The 17,575-nt window shown below is 45.0% G+C and overlaps 2 protein-coding genes across 5 annotated transcripts in view; one reads left to right on the top strand and one right to left on the bottom strand.

The window, feature by feature from the left end:
- Positions 1–857: 857 nt before the first annotated feature.
- MRPL37 (mitochondrial ribosomal protein L37) lies at positions 858–16,307 on the bottom strand. The gene is made up of 7 exons (XM_037827146.1): positions 15,888–16,307; positions 13,518–13,701; positions 13,308–13,423; positions 10,706–10,891; positions 6,598–6,755; positions 3,050–3,253; positions 858–1,061 (listed from the first exon to the last, which is right to left on the bottom strand). Exons 1-7 carry the CDS (start codon positions 16,231–16,233, stop codon positions 984–986), a joined length of 1,272 nt encoding a protein of 423 aa, XP_037683074.1. The 5' UTR covers positions 16,234–16,307; the 3' UTR covers positions 858–983.
- Positions 16,308–16,398: 91 nt separating this feature from the next.
- Positions 16,399–17,575, top strand: part of LOC119527286 (NADH-cytochrome b5 reductase-like) — a 28,729-nt gene continuing 27,552 nt past the window's right edge. For all 4 annotated transcript variants that reach the window (XM_037827152.1, XM_037827150.1, XM_037827153.1 and 1 more), the window contains exon 1: positions 16,399–16,499. The gene's annotated coding sequence lies outside the window, so the exon portion shown is untranslated. The remainder of the gene's footprint in view (positions 16,500–17,575) is intronic.

Here is a 17,575-nt window from a genome sequence, read left to right on the forward strand (position 1 = left end):
AAGGCTCAGCCACCTTGCCTCAGGGTGGGACACCTCTAGAGGCCCATCCAGCTCGGGAGCTCCCCAGGGAAGTGGCCGAGGCCTCAGGTGCGACCACGCCAAGCGCAGCCTCCCCTTCTGTCAGTCCTAGGCCTTTGCTGCCCGCAGGGGTTGAGCCTCCAGGTTCTCCCCCGACTTTCTACATGCAAATCTCCATCTCCAAGTCTGGTTCCAGAGGAACCTGACCTAAAACACAAGTTGTGTGACCTTGGGCAAATTCCTTGTACTATCTGAGTTTCCTTATTTTAGGGCCTAGTACAGTGCCTGGTACAGCAGGGCACTCGGTATTTTTCTTGAATAAATTAACCTGTAAAACGGAAATGACATTTACCTTGCAAGGGTTGTGCGGGGATTAAACAAGATGATGTGTATGAGCTGCCTAGCATGGTGTCTGGCACAGAGCAGGACCTGATGTTATTTGAACAGAGACCAGCCGAGGCAGGGGTATGCTTGGCCCATTAAGCAGGATACTAGTGAGAAACTGACACTGGATAGTCTATTCAGATATTCTCCTGTCATGGGAAAGGAATGTGTCCCGAGCCACTAGTGACATAAGAACCTAGCTACCATCGAAAAGCACCTGCTGTGTGGCAGACACTACATATATATATTCTGTAGTCCTCAAAACAAGGCAGGCCATATTAGTTCACATTTCAGATGAAGAAACTGAAACCCAGAGAGATCAAGGGCAGAGCTGGGCTGAAGCCAAGGTCAGGCTCCAGGGCCTTCCCTTGGATGGGGATGGAACAGGGCCTAGCGTGGATGCAGATGCGGCCGTGGGTCCCTCCCCTGACAACACCCTCACGCTGACCACGGGCTCCACTGCACTTGAAGAGCTCTTTATTTTCAGTGAGGCCACCTGGCTAAATGTGAACTGAGGCTCCTGGCACGTCCCAGGCACTGCCCAGGATGCAGGATCTTCAGGCCTCAGAATGGTCCTCTGCTCACACAGCACCATGCAAATACATAGCTAAAAACTTCTTGAACGTCTCTGGCTGGAAACCAGTTGGCCCAACAGGTTCCTGGAAAGAACACACTGCATTAGGATTCCAATAGGAGGTTTAACAGCAGCAGTCAAAACAAAGGTCAGTTTTATGCAATCCTTAAGTGTCTGGATAATAATTTTCCTTCTTGGATGTCACCTCTCTCACAGAACGAGGAGAAGCCCTGGGGAGCTGGTGCTGAAGAGATGCCTGAGGGGGCTGGGTCGGGGAGGACAGGGAGGACTCCCACCACCTTCCAGCCACATCACCTGCTGACAATGCCCTGCTCCTTAATCCATCCCACTTCAACCGCCAAGACGAAAAGGTCTGGTCCCCTTTTAATTCTCAGAGATAATAATCCTTCCTTCATTCAACAAACATCCACCAGGCACCTTCTCTCTATATACTGGGCTGTGCCCTGTGCTCGAGAACCAGCAGTGACCTGAATGTGGTTCCCACCTTCAGGGAACTTACAGGGAGGTGTTCAAATGATGAGAGTAAGAGGCAACAGACCTCATAATAGAAGTAGGAAAAGGATGCTAAGAAAGCTGAGGAGGAAATGAGTAACTCATAAACTTCCATACACTGGGGAAGCCATGTATGAGTGAGTCTTAAAGGGCAAGTAGGGTGGGCCAGAAAGAAAAAGCAAAGGAAGGAGACTTCTAGAGACCAGTACATGCAATAGTACAGAGGTATGAATAAACGCAGGAAGAGCAAGAGTGAGGCTGGAGCCCAGGGCAGAGTGGGGTGGAGTGGGACAGGGGAAGAGTGGCAGGGGGCGAAGTGGAAGAGGTAAGTGGGAGCCATCTGATCAAAGCAGACAGGGCCTGAAACTAAGTGGTTGGGGAATGTAGAGGTCACCTATCCTAAAGAAGACCTCGGTTAGTAGTGCTGAAGGAAGGGGATGAAGGAAGAGGACCTGAAGACATGAAAGGGGGAAGAAGAGCAAGACTGGTGTGACTGCAGGTGACAGACATTAAGTGGGGACAAAGAGAAGGGCCCAGACCCAGGAGGCGTTTCAAGGGCAGAAACATTATTGACAGATGCTGGAGAACTAACCATACAAATGACATGTGGATAATGTTCAAAGGCTCACCCACTGCTCCATCTGGCAAACCTGCACTAAACTAAGGCCCGTGTTTGACTCTAGGGAGATAAACCATTCACAAACCCAGGAGCAATGCAACTCTGTTCTCTCTTGTTCCCCTTATCCTGCTTTATATCTCTTCAGAGTGTTTATCACTCCCTGATGTTAGACTATGTATTTATTCAGCTATAGCCTCTGCCCATCACACAGAAGGCAGGCCTGGACTCTGCTGGTTTAGCACTGGGAGGCAGTACTGACAGTGATGGGGAGGAATTCCGCATCTGTGGAACAGAATGAATGGATGCATCATTCACAGGCCTCAAGGAGCTTGGAGCTCTGTTTGGTTGAGGAGAAAAACACGTCCACAGGTATTACAACTTGGCAGGGTCATTGTGCTGTGCTGGGGGAGGGTACAGGGATGATGGGAGCTTACCAGAGGCACCTGGCGAGCCTGGGAGGGGGATGATGGTGGTCAGGGAAGGTTTCCCAGAGAAAGAAATGCTTATGCTAAACCTGGAAGGACAAGTAGAGGATGGCCAGAAGAAATAGAAATAGGGAAGAAACTGGGAAGGGGAGCAGGGGGAAGAAGGGAGAAGCCCCCTATCCAAAAGGAGCAGCATCTGAAAAGGCCCAGGGCTGGATAGGCAGCAGGGCATACTGGGGAGCTGAAAGCGGCTGGGCAAGGCGGGAGGGTAGAGCATAGAGAGAAGCAGGGATGGTGAGGTGGAAGAGCTGGGCAGGGCCCAGGGTAGAAGGCGTTGTGTTTTAGGTGACAGTCAGGGCTGAAATAACCCTCCTGGTAGAGATCCTGTGCTGCATGAAGTCCCTAAAGCCAGGATCCCATTCACAAAGCACCCCTGTAAACTCACTCCAGGCTCACTCTGAGTAGAACAAGTCATGGCCCTGAACCAATCACCAGGCTGGAAACGGCTGCACTTACCACAACCACCTTCCTTTTGATCACTGGGCGACACCAAAAATGCTGATAGAGGAGCTGGTCCGAGTCCACCCAGACCAGATTCTTGATGCCCTCGTTCGAGGCCAGATCTGTGGTATTCAGCTGTAACACCAGGAACTGGAAGACACGTCCATCTGTGCCCACACTCTGTACCACTATTGGCTGCTCCAAAACCTTAGGGTCATTCTGATAAGGAAAGGGGACAAGATTCTAGTTCTGGCCTTTAAAATACATGTCCACTTCCGTTTAACTAATGGCTTTATCTCAGGGCAATTAAAATAGAACAAGGAGTTCAGGGCATCGTCCAGGGCCAAGCCTTCCCTTACCCCAGCCTAGCCCTGCCTGGCCTCAGATGCCTCCTGGCCCCAGGGCACCTGCTCTTCAACTTGAGCACATTGGAGTAATAACTCCTGCCATTGACAGGTGATTGCTGGGCAAGCTGCTTAGTTCAGGAAGGTGAGCTGGGAGATTAATGAAGGGAAATCCCTCAAACTCATGGCATTACCTGATGGTGACAACAGTGACATGAGCTTTATCAAATGTTAACCTGGAGGATCAATGAATACATGTAATTTCATTCAATTTTCACTCCACTTGACAGGTGAGAAAACTCCGACTCAGAGAGGTAAAGTGATTTGTCTGAGATTAAAAAGAAGTATGGCCTTGGAAGCCAGAACTGGCTAATGCTAAACCATGCAAGTTTTCCACTTCTGCCTTGCTTCTACAGGCCTGGCATCCTGAGATGCCCTAAGCCAGCAGGCTGTCATCCTTCTTGTGCTTCAGACTCTCAATGCGACTCCAAGATTATGCCATGTCCCTGGAGTGTCCACTCCAACTGCTTTCAGCACCATGACTTCACCAGTCAATACATTTGCTAATGATCTTTTAATTAGTGCCACTTGGAATAGTGATAATGTGAGCAACCATTTACTGAATGCTCTTACGGGCCAGTTTTACATGAAGTTGTATCTAATAAATTTAGAGATCTATCTCCACTTAACAAACGAGGAAACTGAGGTTCAGAAATGTGATGGTTAGGTTCATGTGTCAACTTGGCCAAGTGATAGTGCAAGTTGTCTCATCAAGCAAGCACTGGCCACAATGAGAGAATCCAATCAGTTGGACTTAATACAATCAGTTGAAGACTTTTAAGGGAGAAGAGAGAACTTTCATTTCTTCTTTGGCCAACCGGCATCTCTTGGGGAGGTCATCAAGGAACTTCATAGGGGTTGCCATCTTGTGGCCTGCCGTATGGAATTTGGACTTGTGCATCCCCACCGTTATGTAAGACACTTTTATAAAATCTCATATTACAGATATCTCTTGTTGGTTGTTTCCATAGAGAACCCTGAATAATATGAGTTGGTATAATTTGCTTAAGGTCACCCATGAAGAAATGGCAAAGCCAGGTTCATACCTTGGGTTGGTCCTCCCTCTTTCCATGACATTAAATCACTGAACCCTACCATTCTGGTCTTCACCTGTTGTCCCAGTGTATTTGATAGTAGCACCTCCTTTCACTCTCAGTAGTATCCCAGTTTGGATGATAAATTACATGGTCCCCTCAATGAGACTTGGCAGCAACCCACAGTTTGGTGATTGCTACTCGCTGGACAAAGATCCAATAGGCTGGCACCACTAACAGAGCATCCTTGATTCAGAAACGCTGCCTATGTTCACCCCTCCAGGGCTAATCCTGACATTAAGAGCAGCTAATGTCAGCCTTCAGTGTGGGCCACACCGGGCTGTTGGCCTTAAAAATACCTGTTCTTAGCCGTATGAGAAATAAATAAAAAAGGAAGTACCTGTAAGTGTTGGCCAAGAATTCTGTATTGACTCTTATCTCCCTCTACAGATCAATAAAACTGCAGGTAGTACATAAATTTCTCAGCAATTTTACCTTTTACACAGAGCCTTTTCCCATAATTGCTCAACTTCACATCCCCAGGAATAATTTGTACCTGGAGGGGGTGGCGGGGTCTCCTCCTTTACCCAACTGGGTGGCAATTAGTGGCAGTGTTGCTCCCCATGCTCTGCTGGCAAGAGCTGGCACAGAAGCTACAATGAGCCTGCAGGCCTGGGACCTGGTGTGTGACTATCTGCCTCCTTCTCCTGCCCCAGGAGGGGAAGCAGCATGTACTTTGAAGCTGGAGGCATCAGGGCTCCCACTCTTTTCCCCACTCATTAGCTGTGGGATCTAAACTTTCTGAGCCTTCAGAAAGTATAGTCAGAGAATTGGAATAAAGATAATGTTCCTAGAATTGGAAAGACACAAGTAAGTCACATAAAGATGTGGGAGCTGCTAATTTCTTAGTTTTATGATATTGGCCAAGTTTACCTAGCCTCCCTGAGTCTCAGTATCTTTATCTGTAGAGTGAAGCTATTAATATCTGCCTCACAGGATTGCTTCAAGGATTAAATAACAAATAATAAAGCAGTTTTTCAAATTTTAGTGTGGTAGTTTTCAAACTTGAGTTTGTATCAGCATCACCTGGAGGACTTGTTAAAAAAACAGATTGCTGGGACCCACCCCCAGGGTTTCTGATCTGGTAGGTCTGGGATAGGTCTGACAATTTGCATTTCTAACAAGTTCTCAGATGATGCTGATGCTGCCAGTCCAGGACAACATTTTGAAGACCACAATATAAGAACCCTTATTAACATGATGCTCAATACAGGCAAAGGCCATTTGGCTAACCACACTTCCTCTAACCCCTGCCCCTAGACTAAGCAGGATGGGACACAAAACATTTGGAATTTCCTCACTGACCCAGGAGGGCCTTAGTCTCTAAACAAAACCCTGGAAACCTCCAGCAGCTCTCAGAATCCCCTTCCATGAAAACCATGGCTCTCATGTCCCAGGCCTACTTGGAGGGTCCCATAATCTCCTCCTCTCCCTGGAGGCCTTTGCTTCAAAGCCAGGCTTTTCCCCAACCTTGGAGAACTCTCTGACAACCATTCAGCCTGCATGCTACACCATCTAGGTCTCTAAGAGCTCCTCTTAAAATCGAGGGCCACTACCAAGTGATGTACTAGGCTCTCAGAACCTGTCCTGACTGAGAGGGCAGGTCTCAGCCATCTCTGCTACTTTACTTCCTCCTGCCTAATGAAGACTTGTGTTCCAGATTTGAGACAACATGGCTTCTGGGCAGTTTGCTGGAGTGGCTTTGGGGTTTAGTTATACCTAGTCCCAATCCTTATTCTACCACTTCTTGCTGTGTAAGTCAACTAAAGCCTTAGCTTCCCTGTGATTCAGTGGCAGAATTTGGAAAAAGGAAATCTCAATGAAACATCGTGGGCTATTGTAATCAACAAATGAGGTATCTTATGCAAAGAATGGGAACAGGTTGGTCTTCAGCAAACTTTAGTTACTTCCTGGTAGGGTAAGTGGAAGTGCCTCTCCCTGAAACACCTCAGATAAGTCAAAAAGCCAAGCAAGGAGTCCCCCACACCCTCATTCTCTTCTTTGAGCAGCCTAAGGCAGGAAACCAACACCATGTAAAGCAGTATCGTGGCCTCCATATACGTACCCCATAGATATGTCGGGCCTGAGCCAGGGCATTGCCAAAAGCAAAGAGGATCATCTTGGCACGCAGCTCATCTGGTTGAAAGCGACATGGCTTTGTATCGGCTGTCTCCAGGAAATACATGGTGTGGGGATAGGGGTAAGGATACCCTTCCTGGAATCCTACAAAACACATCATCATATGGAAGGATAGAAGAGATTAAAAATCAGCCTGCTGAAGCCTAGGAAAGTCACCTCATGTGGTTAGCTCAGTGCTAGGCACTACAGAGGGACCTGGTAAAGGCAGACCTCATCACTATAGCCCAGGGGTTGGCAAACCAGCCTGTAAGCCAAATCTAGTCTGCTGCCTGTTTTTGTAAATAAAGTTTTATTGGAACACAGCCACATTTACTCATTTATGTATGTCTACTGAGTAGCTACAGTGGAGACCTTATGTGGCCTGTAAAACCTAAAATATTTACTATTTGGCTCTTCACAGAAAATGTGTGCCAACTCCTCATAGGTGATTCCTGCACACCAGCTCTAACTCGACCCCTGTCTCTCTCATTCAAACACACAGATGACAGTGATGTTAAAAGAGGGATAATGTGAATCTATGGGAATTATTAAAAATAAAGGAAGTCATTTGCAAACTTAAGTACTTGATTAATAACAAATGATCTATCTCATACCTCACAACTGTCACAAATGATCCACACAACACTGGTGCTAAGAATCAAAGGTTAGCACTGTTCCTCTAAGCCATGACCCTGCTGTCAGGTCATCATTCTCTTCCCTTTCATGGCTATGAGTAAACTACTGGCAGGCTGAGGGCTTCTAGAACGAGTGACATGATTCAGTGAATGTGTGTAAAAAGGAGGAAGAGAGGCTTGGAAAATGTGGGCTCTGAAAACCCCGGAGGAAAGCACTATTTAAGAGAGGAAGATGCGGCTTTGCTGCTGCTTCTCAGTCCCTGCTTCAATTACTCACTCCACGTAGATACAAGCACGCATTATTATGTGCCAAGTTCCAAGACAGGTCCCGGGAACAGAGGCCAAACAGAGGCCTAGCAGAGCCAGCTCTGCCTTTGAGGAGCTCCGAGTCTGGAGCAGAGACAGACAAGAAAACTGATCATATTCTTATAAAGTAACATGTTAAGACAAGAGTTGACAGTTGCACAAGGACAGACTCATAGACCAATGGAAGAAAACTGAGAGCACAGAAATAAACCCTCATATCTATGGCCAATTATTTTTGAAAAGGGGGCGAAGTCCACTCAATGGGGGAAAACAGTCTCTTCAATAAATGGTGCTGGGAAAACTGGATATCCACATAAATATCAAAATGGATCAAAGACCTAAATGTAAGAACTAAAGCTATTATGAGGGGTGACAATGGGATTGGGAAAGCCATAAGGACCACACTCCCCTTTGTCTAGTTTATGGATGGATGAGTAGAAAAATAGGGGAAGGAAACAAACAAACAAACAAAGGTACTCAGTGTTCTTTTTTACTTTAATTGCTCTTTTTCACTTTAATTATTATTCTTGTTATTTTTGTGTGTGTGCTAATGAAGGTGTCAGGGATTGGTTTAGGTGATGAATGTACAACTATGTAATGGTACTGTGAACAATCAAATGTATGATTTGTTTTGTATGACTGCGTGGTATGTGAATATATCTCAAGAAAATGAAGATTTAAAATAAAAAAAAATTTCAAATAAACAACAAAAGTTTTTAGTATTAACAAAATAAAGAAAGAAAGAAAGAAAGAAAGAAGGAAAGAAAGAAAGAATGAACTAAAGCTATAAACTCCTAGAAGAAAACAGAAAAATCTTCAGGACCTTGTATTAGGCAATGGTTTCTTAGACTTTACTCTCAAAGACTAAGCAACAAAAGAATACATTAATTGGACTTCATCGAAATTAAAAACTTTTGCACATCAAAGGGCATTATCAAGGAAATGAAAAGATAACTTAGAGAAGAAGAAAATATTTGGAAAAATTACATGTTGGATAAGGGTTTAATAATCAGAATATCTAAAGAATTTCTACAACTCAACAACAAAAAGCCAATTAACAAATGGGCAAAGGACTCGAATAGAAAGGTTTCTCCAAAGAAGATATGTAAATGACCAATAAACACATAAAAAGATGCTCAGTTTCACTAGCCATTTAGAAAATGCAAATCAAAACCACAATGAGATATCACACCGACTAGAATGGCTACTGCTAAGAAAAAATGGAAAATAACAAATATTGGCAGGATGTGGAAAAAGAAACCGTCATACATTATTGGTAGGAATGTAAAATGGTGCCGCAACTGTGGAAAATAGTTTGGCAGTTCCTCAGAAAGCTCACTTCTAGATATATATCCAAAAGACTGAACACAGGGACTTGGGCACATATCTGTACCCCAATATTCATAGCAGCATTATTCAAAATAATGCCAAAAGGTGGAAGCAAACCAAGTGTCCATGAATGGAAGAATGGATAACAAAATGTGTTAAATACACAATGGTATATTATTCTGCTGCAAAAAGGCACGTAGTTCTGATACAAGCCATAACATGGATGAACCCTGAAAATATCATGTTGAGTGAAATAAGCCAGACACAAAAGGATCTCACTTATGTGGAATAATTAGAACATGCAAATTCATAAAGTCAGAAATTAGAATATTCGTTCTAATTTACAGTTTACCAGGGGCAGGGGTGGAGGATGGGGAGATAATGCTTAATGGGTAAAGAATTTCTGTTTAGGGTTATGGAAAAGTTTTGATAGTGGATGGTGGTGATGGTAGCATAATATTGCATGTTTAATTAACACCACTGAATTGTATACTTAAAAGTGGTTAAAATGGGAAATTTTAGGTTGTGTCTATGTTACCACAACAAAAAGAAGGGGAAAAAAAGATATGAAGACAATAGGTGAGCATGGGGGCTACAGCTGGAGAAGACTGGAAGACCCCAGAGCACTTCTGGGAGAAGTGATTCCTAAGATGAATTGTGAATGATGAAGAGTTAGGAAGCTTGAAGATAAGACGGGCTTATGGTCAAGCGTCCCAGGCAGTGGGAAGAGCGTGTGTGGCAGCACGGTGGGAGAAGGAGCATGATGTGCATGGATGGAACAAAGGGTGCATGCAGAGAGTAGGTAAAGATGAGGTTGGAAAGAGAGGCAAAGGCCAGACATGAAGGCCTTCATGTGATAAGCTAACGAGCTCAAACTTTATCCAGTAGGCAGTGGGGAGCTGGGCACAAAGAGAGATGGGATTAAATGTATGTTTTAGAAAGACCACTCTGGAATTGTAAATTAGATGGAGGGAAGAAAATAGCCTGGGGTCAGAACGATCAGTTGGGAGGTTGCATCAACAGGCTAGGTGAGAGGGAGTAGAACCTGACCTAGATGGCAGCTGTAGAAATGAAGAGAGATTAGGGAGGAAGAAGCTACAGCCATGACTGACTTGATGACAGGAGTTAGGGGCCAGCCTGGCCTGACTCCCTAGTTTCTGTTCTGGCTGATGGAGTAGATGGTGGTACCTTGTTTGATGGAGTTTGGAGTAACAGCCCCATTCAAGACCCTGGGAGATTTCCTTGGTCCTAGAAGGAGGCTGGCCAGGGTTTACTGAATGAGTAGAAAGAATATCTTTCAAGGGACCTTAGGAACAAAGGAAACATTTGACACCTGGTCAAAATTCCCTCAAGTCACCCATTAAATTCTGATGTAACAGAGTCACTTCTCAGAGGGGTAAAAAAGCAAAGTCAGCTTTTGAAAGTAGTTCTAATTCTTCCTTTTCCAAGGAAGAGGAGGAAGGTGGGCAGTAGAATGCTGATGGCATTATAGAGAGAGCAACTAGTAGAATGAGCATGTGCTTTGGAATCAGACAAAAGTCTGGCTCTGCTGTGTGACCTTGAGCAAAGTACTTAACTCCCCTGAGCCTAGATTTCCATACGTTTAAATGGGAATAGTGCCTGTCTCATGGGGCTGCTACACGGATCCTCTAGGAGATAATGCAGGTAAGATGCCCAGTACATAGAAAGTACTTAGTATATCCTTTCCCTTTGGAAAAAGCACACACATATACACACACACACACAATTTCCATATGGCATAAAATTCAAGGTTTTCACACTCACCTGTGTCATCTTTCACATCATAAACATTGCATTCCTGAAGATCAATAGTGGGAGATATGGGATAGAAGGTCTCAAGAACATGATCCTTAGTAGCCTCAACTTCATCTCTGGAGGCAATGGGGGGCAGGGGATCCTTGGCACTTAATCGGGTTCCACCAGAACCACGGACCTGAAGGAGAAGTGACTCTAAAAGGAGAAAAAGACAATTAGTCTAACCTGCTCTAAAGTCTTAGTTCAGTTCAGCAAAGCCTAAAGCTCTTGTCCTCTCATGCTTCTCAAGTCATTTATAGCTTATAAATTTCTTAATACAGGAAACAAAACTTTGAGTTAGGATGCTAATCCTAGGGTTCCTAGGAGAGGGATGAAAGAATACATTCTTCTTCCTTATGTTCCCTTTCCAATGAACCCTGAAGCATGATTTCTGTTGGTTCAAGACTGCCCCATACATATCTTCCCAAGCACCAGCTCTAAGCTGGGGACCTGGAAACAAGCAAAGTTAGGTCTCTGATTTCAAGGAGTTTACCAGGTAAGAAGCACTACAATTAAAGTATGAATTGTAATCAGAAATAAAACAAGTGGGGTAAACCAACCTCTGCAGGGAAGCTTTTTGAAGGAGCCAATGCCTTAGAATTAGGTTCTGAAGGATGGATAAGAGCAGTTTATCAGCCCTGGCACTATTCACATTTTGGACTCATTAACTCTTTGGTGGGAAGGGCTGTCCTGTGCATGGCAGGATGGTTAGCAGCATCCTTGGCCTGTACCCACTAGATGCCAGTAGCACCACACCCTCTTCTCCCAACCCAACTCATGACAATCAAAAATCTCTCCAAACATTGGCAAATGTCCCCTGGAGGGTAAAGCTGCCCCTGGTGGAAAACTACCAGGTAAAACTCTTGTCAGGCAGGGAAAGAGGAGGGAAAGCATTGTTATGGAGGAATAACACATACAAAGGCACAGAAGTGTGCACCCCAATGGCAAAGTTTAGGGAAATAAATCCAGATGACTACAGTATAAGGTGGAGAAGGAGGGGTGGAAAGAGAGAAGTAATGAGCATAGAGGCTGAAGATGGAAAGGGCCAGACTGTCCTCAATAACTGAATGAAAAAACCTGACATCCAAAAGCCTCACTTAGGTTGAATTAGCATATTCACTACATGGAAATGTAGGTGGCATGGGAAACAAACTCACATCTGACTAATCAAAGGCCTGCCATCATGAACACATGTGGACCCATGGGTGCCCATCTTAATCTTAATCCACATTCCTGTACATGTGAACTCACTGTAACTAAGCCCTCTTGAATGAGGTGGGCCCTTAATCTAGATTACTGGAGTTCTTTATAAGCAGCAGAAACTGAGATACAGAGAAAGTCACAGGGAGGAGCCAGAAACCAGAAGTCAGCAAGAACCTGCGGGAACCTGGAAGAGAAAGGAGAGGACATCGCCATGTGATGGGAAAGCCAAGAAACCCCAAGGATTGGCAGTAGGCCAACACCAGATCACCATAATCTTTGGGGAGAAAGTAAGCCTTGTCAGTCTCCTGATGTTGGACTTCTGCAACCGTGAGCCAATAAATGCTTACTGTTTAAGTCAACCCATTGTGTGGTATTTCTGATAGCAGCTCAGGCAAAACTAAGTCAGCTTGGCAACATGGTTCATGGCTCCCAGGGATGAGGCTGGCCCTGGCATCGTGGGAATGGGAATGTCTTCTTGACCAAAAGGGAAAAAAGAAATGTAACAAAATAAAGTTTCAGTGGCTAAGAGATTTCAAATAGAGTTGAGAGGTCGTTCTGGAGGTTATTCTTATACATTATATAGATATTCCCTTTTAGTTTCTAGCGTATTAGAATAGCTAGAAGGAAGTACCTAAAACTGTTGAATTGTAATGCAGTAGCCCTGATTCTCGATAACGATTGTATAAACATATAGCTTTTATCATGTGACTGTGTCATTGTGAAAACCTTGTGACTGACTCTCCCTTTATTCAGTGTATGGGCAGATGAGTAATAAAATAAAGACAAAAAATATAAATAATAGCAGGGGGATAAGGGATATGGGATGTTTGGGGTTGTTCTTTTTTATTTTTTTTGAGAGTAATGAAAATGTTCTAAAATTGATTGTGGTGATGAATACACAACTTTATGATGACACTGTGAGCCAGTGATTGTATACTTTGGATGAATTATATAGTGTGTGAATATATCTCAATAAAATTGCATTAAAAAAGACCCAAGTCAGAAGGGTGGAGAAACATGAATGGGGGTAAGAAGGTTGTTTTCAATAGAACATGAACTTTGAAAGGGCAGAGATGTAATTGGCTTTGTTATTTCTTCACCTTCAGTATTTAGGTACTCTCAAATACATAGCAGGCACTCAACATTGTTGAATTAATAGTCTTCGGAGAGATAAAAAAAAAAACAGACTAGCTATAGCTAAAGATATTGAGAATATGTCTGAGCCTCCAAAATTATATCAGAAGAACAAGAGTGAGGATAGGTAAAGAGGGTGGGGGATGAGAGGGGTTTGAAATGTAAGCTAGTGGTGGAGCTAAGAGTAGAAAGATAGAAAATGGACCAAGGCTTTCAGGTATACAAGATGACCAACCTCGACTCCAAGTGGTAGAAAATGCATAGTTTTTGGCAGAGATCCGCCTGGTCAGAGAAGGATACTTGAGAGTCTGGGATCTGCACAGTTGTATCAGACTGTCCACAATGACTGGGCTTGGAGAGAAGAAGAGACATTGGGGTGACTTAAAGCAACAGATTGATTCCAAGATCCATCAGAAGGAAATCTTAACTACTTGAGGAAACTTACCAGTAGGTCTCTCTCTTGGGGATGTCTTCAGTGGAGTGCCAGAGACGGGCATGAAAGATCACATTCAGAACACGCTCATCTTGGTTCTCTATGTGGTTCCTTGGATCATCAACCAGGCTGAGCACTTTCTCAGGGAGGCCTTCTATTAACTTGGCCTTCGTAAGCCAGAGGGCCTGCTTTACACCTTTGCAGGAATCAGCCACAAACACACACAAGTTAATTAAATTAAAAAGACTATGACTCAGGAAGAGATGTTTAAGCCTACAGGTGGCATTTCAGGGGAAAATGCTGCCTCAAGAAAGAATGGATTTTTCTGTGACATCTGAGTGGTCAGAACCAAAAAATGAAGATGGGAAGCTACAAGAGCCAGATTTCAACTCAACCTCAGGAATGACCTTCTAGTTAAACCTGGTTAACGGTTGTTTCAGATGGTGAGTTCCTGCCGTGGGAGGAATACAAACCGCAGCTGACATAGCTGAGATCATTTGCTGAATCCTGCAGACAGTGGGCACAGGCCATGGGACTAGATAGATGGATGCCAGACCTTCACCACTTAAGATCCCTTCTATGAACCCATATTCTAGCCTCCAAGGCCTGTAGCTACCAAATATATCTCATTTATTAGGTACGGGCTGAGGATTAGCCCATGCAGCCTTATCAAGGAAAAATAGCTCTTGGAAATTATAGACATAACTTTGGATCATCATGAATAACTTCAGGAGCTCTGGGTTTAGAAACATTCTAACAGATAATTTTCCATGTCTCATCTATCCCTGAGATTCTATAATAAGCTATTTTATGAACAGATTTTTATATGAAGCAGTCTTATGAAACATACTGCTGTTATTTGTCAAAAAGGTCATATTGAGGATCTTGTCTCTTTATTATACAAGGTCCTCTCTGAGACCTTCTGAACTCTGGCCTTAGTACAGAAAGGTTGGGCTTTTCCTGGGTACAAGAACGTAACCTGAATTTTAGTTCTGTCAATGCCAACATTCTTAAACTTGGAAGGGGATAAAATATTAAGATTTTATGTCTCACTAGTGTATGAATACTCTGTAATAACTGGAGCTGCCATTTACTGAGCATTACCATCTACTCTATACCAGGAGTTTTGCCTACAAGTTAGATGGGATTTTATAGAATAGAAGATGAGACTCAGAGAGACTATGGAATTTACTTCAAATCACATACCTTGTAAGTTACAGGGCTGGGATGGGAACCTGAGTCTGTCTAAAGCCCATAATCTCTCCATTATCCTAAACTGCTTTCAGAAGCTCTCCGTGAGGTTTTCAGCCTAGTCAAACATGGATAATCTTAACTTCTAAAATGCATTCATATTGTATTCTATTACCCAGTTCACTCTAGGTTGCCAGGTCTTATGAGGTCCTTCACAGAATCCTGTGATGACAGAGGAACTGTTTAAAAGCTGGACAATCGCTTTCAGGAATGGGTTTGAGCAGCTGAAAAGGCTGGCCAGTTGCCTTAACTTTTTTTCAGATTTATTCTCTGGTTTATTTCCCAAATCCTATGGGTCCTTTTCTTTCTTGATTACTCTTTAGAAAATACTGCTCCCACTTACTTGGACCAATTTATGTTTTCAGGACCTGCCCTATTCCCATCCTGATTTGGGGGGAATGGGGAAAGGGACTCAATAAGCCCTTCTTACAGACTTGAGAAAATAATTGCTGGTACTGCTCTAGACAGGAAGGCTGGTTTTGGCTCATTTTTATTTGTTCTGTGAGTGATGGAGCGGGGGGGTGGGATTGGGCTAGAAGGCTGCAGGGGCAGATACTTTCCTTGAAAATATCTCAGCTCCAACCTTCAGAAGGGACACTGACCTCAGACATTAGAATTAGAGTCCTGGCTCCACTATTAACCTAAAATGCACCTGTGGGCAAACCACTTCCCCTCTCTGTTACAACTATCAATCCTGTGAAATGAGCTGAAATTCAGCATTATTTTTGCTATCTCCACTACAATCCCCTTCCATCTAATTCTTAAAAGTACAGTTACCTCCCTCCTGTGTCATAGCTGGAAGGGAAAATGTGGACTATCCATCTAGTCAAAAGCACTAATGTCACAGGAAATGGAGGCTCAGGAAGGTTCAGGCACTTGCCCAAAGTCACACAGCGAGTTATAGGCAGGGCCTAGAAACCAGATCTCTTCACTTGAACATCCAGACTCTCTCCCTTACGCATGCACAGCTCTTTACAGTTTGCCACCTTTCCACAACCACTGCCCCTGACAACTCTCAGAAGATGGGAATCACTATCGGTCCCATTTCGCAGAAGAAACCGAGATCTCGTAAGGTTCAATGTCTTGCCCAAGGCCACAGAGGGTCGCCTCCCGCCTGTCCGGGGGTCTCACCCTCGAGGAGGCGGCAGCGCTGATGGAAGATGTAGCAGGCCTGATCCTTGTACAGAGGCTGCTCGTGGATCGGGGGAGTACGGCGGAACTTTGGGTGCGTCCAGTCGGGATCCCAGGGCGGGAAGACCGGCCGCGCCAGCCCCGGCATGAAATGCATCTTCCCTTCGTAGGTGATGGGCTCCAATCCCGGGATCTCGTACACCCTGGGCAGGGGAGGAGGCTCGGGCTTCCGCGTGGAACGCACACCCCATTCGTATGCCCTGCGTCTCGGGACGCCGCAGCCTCCAAGGCCGAGACGCCCGGGGCTAACCAGCACCCGCAACGCGGGCCCGGATGCTAAAGCCATACCGATCCGGCCTCTCCCAAACTTCTACCTGGACGCCGCCATCTTGCGCCACACAAGGCTTGCCGGGAACTAAAAGGGCCAGGCGCCGGGGCTCGCCTTATGAATGGCTGTCACCTCAACCAATCATAGCCAGGCATCCTTACCTTGCCCCACCCTCGCAGTCCAGTCTCATTTTCTTACAGGTAGAATCCTCTGAGTGCTCCCAGCCTCTCCCGGGGAGGCGGAACCTGTAGGATCCTCACGTGAGTCGAAACGCTGGATTGTAGGTGAGTGGTTGTGGAAGCGGCTGGGGCAGGACTAGAAGAGCACCGGGACTTCAGACCTGAATTTGAGCGTCCTTGGCTTCTTTCGAGTTCTTTTAACTTCGGAAAGTCACTTCCCTTTTTGAGCCTAGTGCCTCTCGCTGTAGAAGTAGGGATTGAAATGTCTTAACGTACCTGCTCCCGCGCGGGGCGCGTAGTAGGTGTGCAGCAAAAATTTCCTTTCCTCTCCACCTACTTCTCACCGCTGGGGCGCTTCCATCGCTGCCCGTGCCCTGTGCCCGAGAGTCGCCCTGTACCACCACATCAGCTCTGCACCGACTGCCCCTCTGACTGCTCCCCTTCCTGCCAACGCCGAAAATGAGTTCTCTTCCTCCCTTTTCCTTTGGATTTCCGTTTCTGCTTGCTAGAAGCAAGGCCAGAGACACTGTATCAGGCACCCAGCTAAGCACCAGGTTTGCATTGGTGAATAAAACAGATGTGGGGTGTACACACACATAAACAAGTAAATAAATAAGTAAATTGCGCTTTTTGTCCCTTTCCCCTACTTCTACTCTTCAGTGCATAACATTAACTTACTATATGTCTTCCATTTTACTCTTGTGTAATGACTGTCTCTCACCCTAGAATGTAAGCTCAAGGCATGCAAGGGTTTGTTTCTTCAGTGTTGTATCCCTAACTTGGGGAAGAGTTCCTGACACATAGTAGGCACCTCAGTAAATATTTATTTAATGGATGAATACATAGTAGAAACTGAGGCTCTGAGGTACCCATGAAGTTCAGTGATGGTTTGGCAAGTTACTCTGTGCCAGTCCAATGCCAGGCACTGGGGATTGGGAAGACAGACATTCTGCTGCCTGCTCTCCAGAACTCATAGTCTGTGGAGAAAGAGCACCAACCTAGAAGCATGAGAGACCCAGGCGTACGTTCTGGCCTTAACCACTTCTGGCTTCCTGACCGGGGTCTCTAGTTTTCTCATCTGTAAAATGGGGAAGAGCATGTTCTACCACATATAACTGTTGGAAGGATTGAGTGAGGCAATGTAAGCACTTGGCAAAGACCCCAGCCCAGTAACTGGCATC

This window comes from Choloepus didactylus, chromosome 2 (genome assembly GCF_015220235.1).
Source record: "Choloepus didactylus isolate mChoDid1 chromosome 2, mChoDid1.pri, whole genome shotgun sequence".
In the NCBI taxonomy this organism is placed as follows: Eukaryota; Metazoa; Chordata; class Mammalia; order Pilosa; family Megalonychidae; genus Choloepus; species Choloepus didactylus.

Excerpts from the sequence above, each read along its gene's own strand:
- MRPL37 (XM_037827146.1), bottom strand. The coding sequence starts at position 16,233 with ATGGCTTTAGCATCCGGGCCCGCGTTGCGGGTGCTGGTTAGCCCCGGG. Across the intron at positions 13,702-15,887 it reads GCGCTGCCGCCTCCTCGAGG|GTGTAAAGCAGGCCCTCTGG; the intron begins GTGAGACCCCCG and ends ATTCCTGCAAAG. Across the intron at positions 3,254-6,597 it reads AGGCCCGACATATCTATGGG|AATGACCCTAAGGTTTTGGA; the intron begins GTACGTATATGG and ends TTTCCTTATCAG.